General features: G+C 42.3%; 1 protein-coding gene across 3 annotated transcripts in view; it reads left to right on the forward strand.

Moving 5' to 3' along the window:
• Positions 1-12209, forward strand: part of enox1 (ecto-NOX disulfide-thiol exchanger 1) — a 326189-nt gene that overhangs the window by 238367 nt on the left and 75613 nt on the right. For all 3 annotated transcript variants that reach the window (XM_039745280.1, XM_039745281.1, XM_039745282.1), the window contains one exon: positions 2084-2191. In XM_039745280.1, coding sequence (XP_039601214.1) covers positions 2084-2191 — 108 coding nt within the window. The remainder of the gene's footprint in view (positions 1-2083; positions 2192-12209) is intronic.

Consider the following 12209-nt stretch of genomic DNA (forward strand, 5'->3'; position numbering starts at 1 on the left):
TAGCTTGTGTATACTTCTAATATGTGAGTAAGCGTGAATTAAGAGCACTTACTTCCACTAAATTGTTTTAAAATAAGTCAATATTAAGCATAGCTTATTTGGAAAGACCAACCCTGGCACAGACAGGCAGACACCAATGTTCCAACCCACCACACATTTATTTACAATTATTATTTACAAAAGTCCCGCACTCAACCCAGCACCCCTGCACCACACTCCCTCAAGTCCAGGCTTCTCTTAAGTCCTCTCTTCGCTGCCTCCACTCCTCTCCTCCGAGCTTCGTCCTCTTCCACCCAACTCCAGCAGACAACTGGAGGGAGGTGGCCCTTTTTTTGTCCACCCAGACGTTAATTTGCTGGCTTCTCCAATGGCCTCGTTTTCCAGTTTTTCACAAATATTCGCCGTGCAACCTGTTTTGGTGAACTTTTTTTGTTCAACTCCTGATGATGTTTTGTAAAACCAGAATGACATCACAGAGCTGTAGCAACCAACACTGGTTGACTCATTTGGACCGAGGACAGGTTATCTCAAACTCAGTATTTAAAGTTAGGAACTCGCATGATAATATATTTTATCACTTTTTGGAACTTTATTTTGAGTTTTACGTCATGTTTTGCAGTTTGCTTTAAGGTACTTTAGAGATTATATGGGCTGGCATTACTTGCATGGTAGTAAGGAGACCGAGTTTCTTGTGCTGGATCCTATCTGCATGGAGTTCCCATGTTTACATGGGTTTCCTCTCACTGGCCAAAAACATGCAGTTTAGGTGAATTGGTAATACTGAATTAGACCAACTATGTGTTTGGTGTGTGTGTGTGTTCACCCTGCTAATGGATTGGCACCCTGTCCAAGATTTGATCCTGCCTTACACTGTATGCTAGCTGAGATAGGCTCTAGTAACTCTCCATACTACTGGTCTCAAGTAAGTGGGTTTGAATATAATACGAGAGATATTATATGTGGGAATCCTGTGATAGCACACTGTGTACAATTCATTTAAATGGAGACTTCATTAGAATCCAAGACTTTATGGAGAGTAGCTTTCGGGCCAGGGAAAGTTTGTGAGCTCTTTCCACTTCAGAGAGTGGGTAGCTTCTCACACCAAGTTAGAGGAGATTGTCAGCTTTCAGCTTCCCAAGGAGAGTCTGTTCTCTGGCTCCCCAAAGAGAACAGAGAGATGAATGCAGCGAGTTTCGAAGAAACATGTAACCTCTGGTGCTTACATCAAGGTCACTTCCAGTTATAGAACCAGTGCCAGCTTAGTGAAGTGTTATTTTGTCCATTATATCCAGGTAGAGATCCGTTCACTGTCAGAGTTTGGCAGCCATTCAAACTAATTATTGTAATAGTTGTGAAACTGCATTGTTCAATGTGTCTGGAAGAAAACCATCGAGTATATAGTTATTTTGTGGCTAGTTAGGCTTGTGCCTGTTGGGATTTGTCACTAGCATTTACTTTGGCAAAGATTAGGCACAAGGTAAATGCTGTTTGCTTTTTTATAGTTTTGTTATTTTTGTGCAAGTTACATATATAACCGTTTGTTAAGGCCTGAAAATTAACACCATTAAAAGTTATTGTTCCACCTAATTAATACCGTATCTCCATGTACTAGGTTGCCCAGTAGTGCCCTCACTGCTCTGTGTTACTGTTTATCATTTATATTCCATGCCATCTTATATCTCACTATGTCTCTGGTTCACCCTTTATTGTTCAGCTGGCAATTATGACAAAGAATCTCAATAATCAGAACTTACATAGGGTGCAAAATTGATAATAGCTGTTTAAAATATTTCTTTGCATTCTGCATTCACTTGACAGTTTTCTTTTCTGTCTTGTAATAATTTGTTGTCGGATCCTAAAGACATAAATAAGTAAAGCAATGATGGACACTGCTGTTGGGATTAGAAGTCTTGCAGGTTAGGTTGCATTCGGTTATAATAAAGAGGTCTATAGTATGGATGATGCGGTAAATCAAATAAATAAACAACCCATGTATAGCATACAGTAAATACAAATATTTCACTGAAATGTTGAATCTATGATACTACAGTAAGTATAACCAAGTAAATGTGTTCATTTTTAGCAACTGTTGGATTTGCAAGAAGACCTGAAAAGAAAAGAGTTGGAGATGAAAAAGACAAGAGAAGAGAAATGCTGTATAGAAATGCAGCTCAGAGCTGTTAAAGAAAAGGTTAGTATTCCTTAATTATATCACTGATTGGGTAATTCCATGAGACTTGCAGCAAATATATTATGTAGCAGTTATCTTTGATTGTCTTACTTTCATTGTTTATTCCTTCATTGCACTTTTTATACTTATAGTAGTATTTGTGACCATAAATTAAAATGGATGTTTTGTTTAACCCGCTGTTTGGTCATGTTGTTGTATCGGATGGGATTCCCAAAAGGCAGAGACAATTAAAAGGACCTGGAAATTTAAGGCAAAACATGAGTAAGCAGGAATTTAGTGAAAAATGCGCAAAAAAATGGAATGCCAGAAGCAGTCAGAGGATTTTTCATCAAAACAAAAATACTAAACCAAAGGCATAGTCAGAAAGCATCAATAACAGGCCCTCACACTAAAGCCTTTTCAGAAGCACAGTTTAGTTTGCATTAACGCTAAACTAGAGAAATTTAAAGAAGAGATCCACCACCTGGATAAAAAGGATATAACAAGCTTCCAACTTTTAAAATGTGATTGGCATCAGAATGGTGTTGCTATTAATAACACAGAAGTGCTCGCAAGAAACCAACAATTTAACTTTGTGAAATTATGTCATAACAATAACCAATATTAACGACTGGAAAAAACAGTCAAAAGCAATCTAACTTGAAATCCTCATAGATGAAAACTCAGAATTACCACTGCAGTGATTTTCATACTGTAAAGACCACTTTTCAAGGTTTAGTGTCAAGAATATTGAAATGGTTTATACTTTTTGTTATTTTTGTTTTAAGCAATATGTTTGTGTGATAGACGCACTTAATTTTGTACTAGAAAGTAATCTAACGCCCACTTTACACCTGACATTAATATGTATTTTGTATCTGGATATACAGTAATTTAGCCAGATTAAATTAGCACCTGGTTTTAAAATGTTTAAATGATTGTTATATGTGGAATGAAAACACAGTTGCATTTATAACTGGGTTGCAGTAAATATAGTTGTTATCCATGTCTAACCACCACTGAATGTGGTCTGAGTGATCTGATCACAAATGCATTTACACCTGGTTTTTAACGTGGTCAAGTGCTACTGAACTGGGATAAGACCACCACATGTAAAAATGTTAAAATGTTACCTTTCATTTATGTTAACCTTCTCACTAATCTTATTGAATACAATTTTCACATTTTTATTTAGTTATACAGTAGTTAAATTTGTTTATCCCAAATGTAAAGCAGATTTTAACACTAGAATTACCAGAGCCTACGAAAAAACTCGTAATTCCGTCCCACCTTAAATCGCTTCTTAAAATCGTTCACAGCTCTCCACCAGCGTCTTTTGTCATCTAAATGTGCTGATAAAAATCAGGCTGCAAGCAGCCGGCTATTCCATCCCCCCACCGACTTAGAACGTGCACAAACTTCTCCCAGCTCATGCCTTGATTGATTATCTGGGAGTGAAGTGGAGTTTTAGAGTGGAAAGAATAGATCATTATTTGGAATACACGCATTTCACGTGTGTTCCGTTTCTACAGTAATCCGTGTAAACACATTTTTAAAACAGAAACGTTTTTCATATTGTAGTAGTAAATGACAAAATGTAAGCATAAACTATATAATGTATGAAGCCTAAAGTCCAAATATCACTTTCACAAAAGGTACACATATAACAGAACAAGTATGCTTTTATTCAAAAATATAACTGCAGAAAAAAGCCATTAGCATGCCATATTGACACGTACGTATTGCAGCTGACACAGTAGTATAATGGTATCAGCCGCTGACTAGTATCCAAAAGCTCATGAGTTCGATCCCACACGGCTCCGTTTTGAGAAGTAAACTGCTCTTATTCTTACTATTTTAGAATAAAAACATGCATTTGATTTCAGTGTGTAACAGCCAGTAATTTATGATACTTGTAAAGGTTTGTTTTTTTTTTATTCACTTTTCATTCTCAGTCGTGTTCAGGATCCTTCCCTATCCCCCATCTGAGAATGCTGTTTTCACATAAAGATGCGCTGTAGCTCTGCAGCGTACTTGTGACTGCATTCTCGCATCTAATGCTTGCGAACTGAAGTGCCTGCGTGCACTTTTCGTGGCATTACACGTCTATTTTTTTGAGCATGCCCGTGTCGCTCAAACACAGGAACATATGTTGGTGTACAAGAATAAAAAACAAGTGCACTTTTATTCTATACTATAAATGAAGAAAAAATAAAGCAAGTTACAGTAGGCGGTTGATACGACAGCTTGCGTGGTGCAATGCTAAGAACTGCTGATTTCGATCCGTGCTATATAAAATCATCACATTCAAATATTAACAATTTCCACACACCCTTCCTACATTCACGACATGTGTACTTGTTGCAGTGTTGACATCTCTCTGGGCTATGGTTCCTATTACACTGAATGAGCACCTGACATTGTACTTTCTTCCCTATATAAATAACATTCGAGTATAGCGTCTCCAAATAAATCACATTTGAGTTATAGCGCGTCTTTATGTGAAAACAGCATTGTCAGATTGGCTTTGGGGGATCGTGAACGCGACTGAGAGAATGGAACTGAATAAAAAAAAAAAGACTGAAATCAAATGTATTTTTTATTCTAAAATAGTTAGTAATGCAATATTATTTGAAAACGAACAGCGTCAGATTGGGCGCATATTCAAACCCGATCTGACGCTGTTCGTTTTCAAATAATATTGCATTAGTGCGATGATGTTTTTACATATATTGTCTCTTTCATTCATCTTGCGGTTTGTAATCAGTGACCGCGTGTTTTTTCCCCGATCTTGCCAGTTCGCACATGTTGCTGTATGGTGCTGTTTCTTTTGTACTCCAGGACACACAGAGGACAGAACAGTACAGAGCAGTAAGTTCAGCGCTATATGCAATCAGACAGACAAACAGGCAGAGAAGGCACTAGATATATAAATAAACAGGGAAGGCACTGTATAATAGATATATAAAAACAGCTAAGGGGATAGATATATAGATAGGTAGGAAGGAAAGGCACTATATGATAGGCAGACAGGGAAGCTCCTATATAATAATAAAATTACTGTTATTACTATGTAGATAGACAGGGAGTTCAGCGTCAGGCGTGTATTCAAACCCGATCTGGCGCTGTTCGCTTTCAAATAATATTGCATGTACTTAACTATTTTAGAATAAAACATACATTTGATTTCAGTCTTTTTTTTATTCAGTTCCATTCTCTCAGTCGCTTCACGATTACCCCAATCTGACAATGCTGTTTTCACATAAAGACGCGCTATAACTCAAATGTGATTTATTTGGAGACGCGCTATACTCGAATGTGATTTATATAGGGAAGAAATTACACTGAATGAGCACCTGACATTGTACTAGGAACCATAGCACAGAGAGATGTGTACACTGCAACAAGTACACATGTCGTGAATGTAGGAAGGGTGTGTGGAAATTGTTAATATTTGAATGTGATGATTTTATACAGCACGGATCGGAAATCAGCAGTTCTTAGCATTGCACCACGCAAGCTGTCGTATCAACCGCCTACTGTAACTTGCTTTATTTTTTCTTCACTTATAGTCTAGAATAAAAGTGCACTTTTTATTCTTGTACACCAACATATGTTCCTGTGTTTGAGCGACACGGGCATGCTCAAAAAATAGACGTGTAATGCCACGAAAAGTGCACGCAGGCACTTCAGTTCGCAAGCATTGGTAGGAGAATGCAGTCTCAAGTACGCTGCAGAGCTACAGCGCATCTTTATGTGAAAACAGCAGTGTCAGATGGGGGGTAGGGAAGGATCCTGAACACGACTGAGAGAATGAAAAGTGAATAAAAAAAACCAACCTTTACAAGTATCATAAATTACTGGCTGTTACACACTGAAATCAAATGCATGTTTTTATTCTAAAATAGTAAGAATAAGAGCAGTTTACTTCTCAAAACTGAGCCATGTGGGATCGAACTCATGAGCTTTTGGATACCAGCAAGCGGCTAATACCATTATGCTACTGTGTCAGCTGCAGAACGTATGTGTCAATATGGCATGCTAAGGTGGCTTTTTTCTGCAGTTATATTTTTGAATAAAAGCATACTTGTTGTGTTATATGTGTACCTTTTGTGAAAGTGTTTGATATTTGGACTTCAGGCTTCATACATTATATAGTTTATGCTTACATTTTGTCATTTACTACTACAATATGAAAAACGTTTCTGTTTTAAAAATGTGTTTACACGGATTACTGTAGAAACGGAACACACGGAAATGCGTGTATTCCAAATAATGATCTATTCTTTCCACTCTAAAACTCCACTTCACTCCCAGATAATCAATCAAGGCATGAGCTGGGAGAAGTTTGTGCACGTTCTAAGTCGGTGGGGGGATGGAATAGCCGGCTGCTTGCAGCCTGATTTTTATCAGCACATTTAGATGACAAAAGACGCTGGTGGAGAGCTGTGAACGATTTTAAGAAGTGATTTAAGGTGGGACGGAATTACGAGTTTTTTCGTAGGCTCTGGTAATTCTAGTGTTAATTAAACTAAATATTTAATCATATTATATAAAATAATTAATCTAATATGAAGTGTGAATGTCAATGCATTTGTGTAAATTTTGAAATATCTCAATATATTGGATTGAATTCAGACATACAGATAATTTAAATAAGTTTTTACACTTTTCTGTCTAAAGTAAGCATACAAGATATAGAGTGTAAATACTTTGTACAATTCAGGAACAACTTGTCAAGAACAGACACTTTATTTTTGTGTTTATTATTATGTGACATAAATAGATCCAGACTGAAACTAAATTAAACGTGTCCTCAATGTTCATTCATTTTTCAAATCCACTTATTCTAACCCAGGGTCACGGGGAGCTGGAGCCTATTGGTTGAAACCAGCCCTAAACGATATGCTGGATCATAACAGGTCATCTTTATTAATAAAACTGAATAATAAGAAGCATCAACCCTTTCACTACTGCAGTTTCTGTAGGGAGGAGAAAAATAGTATTTATATTGTTTCTGTCATTGCTTCATTTTAAAATAAATCTGAAAACTAAAATTGGGTTATAGTATTAGAGTTAGAGTTATAAAAATTCTGTTGTGATAGTTGCTTATTTGCAGAAATATTTTTTTAAATAATTTCTTTTGATTTTACTTTGACCACAACAATAGGCAAGATATGTTTTCTAGCAAAAGTGTCATCCTGCAGTGGACAATTGTACCACTGTATAACATAATTAACATTTTTCTATAGTGGCATAGATTATTTAAAAAATTTATTTGATTGTCTCCAGTAATCATACATCACATATGCATGCTCGTTTAATGAATGATTCCAAAATGTCCTCAACATGAGTGTAAATGTATGTTTGAAAGCCTTAGAGTGGCCAGCAAATGGCTGGCATCCCATCCAGAGAGACATTTGAACACCACAGGCCATTGGTGATATACTATTTGATTGAACATTTACTTGAAACCCTTAATAGTGAATGGCTAGAGGTTTAATAAATCATATCAACCCTCAATATTACTTTGTTTTGAAGACAAATCTATTTGCATTATTTTTGAATGAATGTTGTTTGTAGAAAATATGCATATAAAAATGGGAGGCAAGCGTCTCTTATGTGAGAGGGTCATACATTAGTGCAAGCTACATCTGCATCAAATGTACAGTTTAACAGATATACAGTAAATGCTTAGAAAGTTCTGATCTGAATAATTGAAGTAGTATAATAAAAAAGTTGATATTGTAGAGCCAGTGCCGAATGACAAAATGAATCCCCTGCAGTTTTACATGCCTCTTTTAGGTGACTCGCTGTCCTTAAAGTGACTGCTAACTGTTTCTGCACTAGAAGGAATTCTGTTGGTGACATTGCAGGCTAGCCATTTTTAAAGGGTCCCTGTGGCTGTACCCTAAACTTGATAATTTGCATGATGGGGTGCCAGCAATGGGTGACTCATTCTTGGTTGATGCAACTTCTCAGCAATGTTAGAATATAAATTATATTTTAACTACAATATTAGATAAAATGATGTAATAAAAAAGTGAATCATAATAATATATTAACTACAGGTAAAATTCTGTTACAACGAATATTGTTATGGTCCTGACAGTTTTCCCATACGATGCGAGTCTATAGAAATCTAGTTACTACGAAGTACATTCAGCAGATACTTTCATTATAACGAAGTGCCCAAAAGACCTTGAAATGCCTGAATGAATCATCCACAGAGCAGTTAGTTCTGTGGTCACAGCTCAGTTGTGCACAACGATCCGCAAACAGAAACACTGTAATTTTTTTCTTTCTTCGAACTTTCCTCGTATTGTTTTTTTTTGCTTTTTTTGTATCCTGCGGGTTTCAGTGAAATCTTTTGCTTATTGCTCGTCAACATTTGAAAAACATCCATTGAAATTTAACTCAGTGTCACCCTCCTATAGAAACAGCAGACACGAAAAAACGATAACAGTTCATATTAGAAAAAAAATTTACATTTTTGCAGCTCTCAATTACGGCAAAAAGAAAAAAGACGTCAGTGAATTTGGAATTTCGCCATCAACGCTGTCAACTTTCTTGAAAGACCAAGCAAAGAAAGAAGAAAAATCTCGGATTGCAAACGTTTGTGAACTGCTGCATTTGAAGACGTTGAAAAAGCCGTTTTTATGTGGTTCAGTGATGTTTGTTCAAGAAACTTTCCTATTAATGCAGCACTCATTCAAGAAACTCCTCCTTGAACCGTCACCTTATCGTGGTGGAGGGGTTTGCGTGTCCCAATGATCCTAGGAGCTATGTTGTCCGGGGCTTTATGCCCCTGGTAGGGCCACCCAAGGCAAACTGGTCCTAGGTGAGGGATGAGACAAAGAGCGGTTCAACAAACCTCCAATGATGAGTGAAACCTTTGGACGACGTTTTCCCTTGCCCGGACGCGGGTCACCGGGGCCCCCCTCTGGAGCCAGGCCTGGAGGTGGGGCTCGATGGCGAGCGCCTGGTGGCCGGGCCTGCACCCATGGGGCTCGGCCAGGCACAGCCCGAAGAGGTAACGTGGGTCCTCCTCCCCATGGGCTCACCACCTATGGGAGGGGCCAAGGAGGTTGGGTGCAGTGTGAGTTGGGTGGTGGCGAAGGCAGGGACCTTGGCGGTCTGATCCTCGGCTACAGAAACTGGCTCTTGGGACGGGAATGTCACCTCTCTGAAGGGAAGGAGCCTGAGCTAGTGCGAGGTCAGAGGTTCCGCTAGATATAGTCGGACTCACCTCGACGCACAGCTTGGACTCTGGAACCAATCTCCTTGAGAGGGCTGGACTCTCTACCACTCTGGAGTTGCCCCGTGAGAGGCGCCGAGCAGGTGTGGGCATACTTATTGCCCCCACTGGAGCCTGTGCATTGGGGTTTACCCCGGTGGACGAGAGGGTGGCCTCCCTCCGCCTTCGGGTGGGGGGAAGGGTCCTGACTGTTGTTTGTGCGTATGCGCGAACAGCAGTTTGGAGTATCCACCCTTTTGGAGTCTCTGGAGGGGTTGCTAGAGGGCATACCTTCTGGGATTCCCTCGCTTTGCTGGGAGACTTCAATGCTCACGTGGGCAATGACAGTGAGACCTGGAAGGGCGTGATTGGGAGGAATGGCCCCCCCGATCTGAACCCGAGCGGTGTTTTGTTATTGGACTTCTGTGCTCGCCATGGATTGTCCATAACGAACACCATGTTCAAGCATAAGGGTGTTCATATGTGCACTTGGCACCAGGACACCCTAGGCCTCAGGTCGATGATCGACTTTGTGGTCGTGTCGCCGGACTTGCGCCATATGTCTTGGACACTCGGGTGAAGAGAGGGGCGGAGCTGTCAACTGATCACCACCTGGTGGTGAGTTGGCTTCGATGGTGGGGGAAGATGCCGGTCAGACCTGGTAGGCCCAAACGTGTTGTGAGGGTCTGCTGGGAACGGCTGGCAGAGTCCCCTGTCAGAAGTAGCTTCAACTCCCACCTCCGCAGAACTTCAACCACGCCCCGAGGGAGGTGGGGACATTGAGTCCAATGGGCCATGTTCCGTGCCTCTATTGTTGAGGCGGCTGACCGGAGCTGTGGCCGCAAGGTGGTCGGTGCCTGTCGTGGCGGCAATCCCGAACCCGTTGGTGGACACCGCGGTGAGGGATGCCGTCAAGCTGAAGAAGGAGTCCTATAGGACTTTTTGTCCTGTGGGTCTCTGGAGGCAGCTGATAGGTACCGCAGGCCAAGCGAACGCTGCTTCGTTGTTGCTGAGGCAAAACTCGGGCATGGGAGGAGTTTGGAGAGGCCATGGAGAACGACTTTCGGACGGCTTCGAGGAGATTCTGGTCCACCGTCCGCGCCTCAGGAGGGGAAGCAGTGCAGTGTCAACACCATATATGGTGGGGATGGTGCGCTGCTGACCTCACTGACGCTAGGGTCGGTGGGAGGAGTACTTCAAGACCTCCTCAATCCCACTAACATGCCTTCCACGAGGAAGCAGAGCCTGGGGACTCTGAGGTGGGCTCTCCCATCTCTGGGACTGAAGTCACCGAGGTGGTCAAAAACTCCTTGGTGGCAGGGCCCCGGGTGGATGAGATACCGGAGTTCCTTAAGGCTCTGGATGTTGTAGGACTGTCTTGGTTGACACGTCTCTGCAACATCGCATGGACATCGGGACAGTGCCTCTGGATTGGCAGACGGGTGGTGGTCCCCTCTTTAAAAGGGGACCGGAGGGTGTGTTCCAACTATAGAGGGATCACACTCCTCAGCCTCCCTGGAAAAGTCTATTCGGGGTTCTGGAGAGGAGGGTCCGTCGGATAGTCAACCTCGGATTCAGGAGGAACAGTGTGGTTTTCGTCCTGGTCGCGGAACAGTGGACCAGCTCTTCACCCTTAGCAGAGTTCTGAGGGTGCATGGGAGTTTGCCCGACCGGTCTACATGTGTTTTGTGGACTTGGAAAAGGCATTCAACCGTGTCCCTCGGGAATCCTGTGGGGGTGCTCGGGAGTATGGGGTACCGGACCCCTGATAAGAGCTGTTCGGTCTCTGTACAACCGTGTCAGAGCTTGGTCCGCATTGCCGGCAGTAAGTCGAGCCCGCTTCCAGTGAGAGTTGGACTCCGCCAGGGCTGCCCTTTGTCACCATTCTGTTCATAACTTTTATGGACAGAATTTCTAGGCGCAGCCAGGGTGTTGAAGGGGTCCGGTTTGGTGGACTCAGGATTGGGTCACTGCTTTTGCAGATGATGTTGTCCTGTTTGCTTCATCAGGCCGTGATCTTCAGCTCTCTGGATCGGTTCGCAGCTGAGTGTGAAGCGGCTGGGATGAGAATCAGCACCTCCAAATCCGAGAGCATGGTCCTCAGCCGAAAAGGGTGGAGTGCCCTCTCAGGGTTGGGGAGAGATCCTGCCCCAAGTGGAGGAGTTCAAGTATCTCGGGTCTTGTTCACGAGTGAGGGAAGAATGGAGCGTGAGATCGACAGGCGGATCGGTGCGGCATCCGCAGTGATGCGGGCTCTGCATCGGTCTGTCGTGGTGAAAAAGGAGCTGAGCCGTAAGGCAAAGCTCTCAATTTACCAGTCGATCTACGCTCCTACCCTCACCTATGGTCATGAGCTATGGGTAGTGACCGAAAGAACAAGATCGCGAATACAAGCGGCTGAAATGAGTTTCCTCCGCAGGGTGTCTGGGCTTTCCCTTAAAGATAGGGTGAGTAGCTCAGTCATCCGGGAGGGGCTCAGAGTAGAGCCGCTGCTCCTCCGCATCGAGAGGAGTCAGATGAGGTGGCTCGGGCATCTGATCAGGATGCCTCCTGGACGCCTCCCTGGTGAGGTGTTCCGGGCACGTCCAACCGGGAGGAGGCCCCGGGGAAGACCCAGGACACGCTGGAGGGACTATGTCTCCGGCTGGCCTGGGAACGCCTTTGGGATTCTCCCGGAAGAGCTGGAAGAAGTGGCCGGGGAGGGAAGTCTGGGCCTCTCTGCTTAAGCTGCTACCCCCGCGACCCGACCTCGGATAAGCGGAAGAGAATGGATGGATGGATGGATGGATCATTCAAGAAAAT

The sequence above is a fragment of the Polypterus senegalus genome, chromosome 2 (assembly GCF_016835505.1).
Source record: "Polypterus senegalus isolate Bchr_013 chromosome 2, ASM1683550v1, whole genome shotgun sequence".
In the NCBI taxonomy this organism is placed as follows: Eukaryota; Metazoa; Chordata; class Cladistia; order Polypteriformes; family Polypteridae; genus Polypterus; species Polypterus senegalus.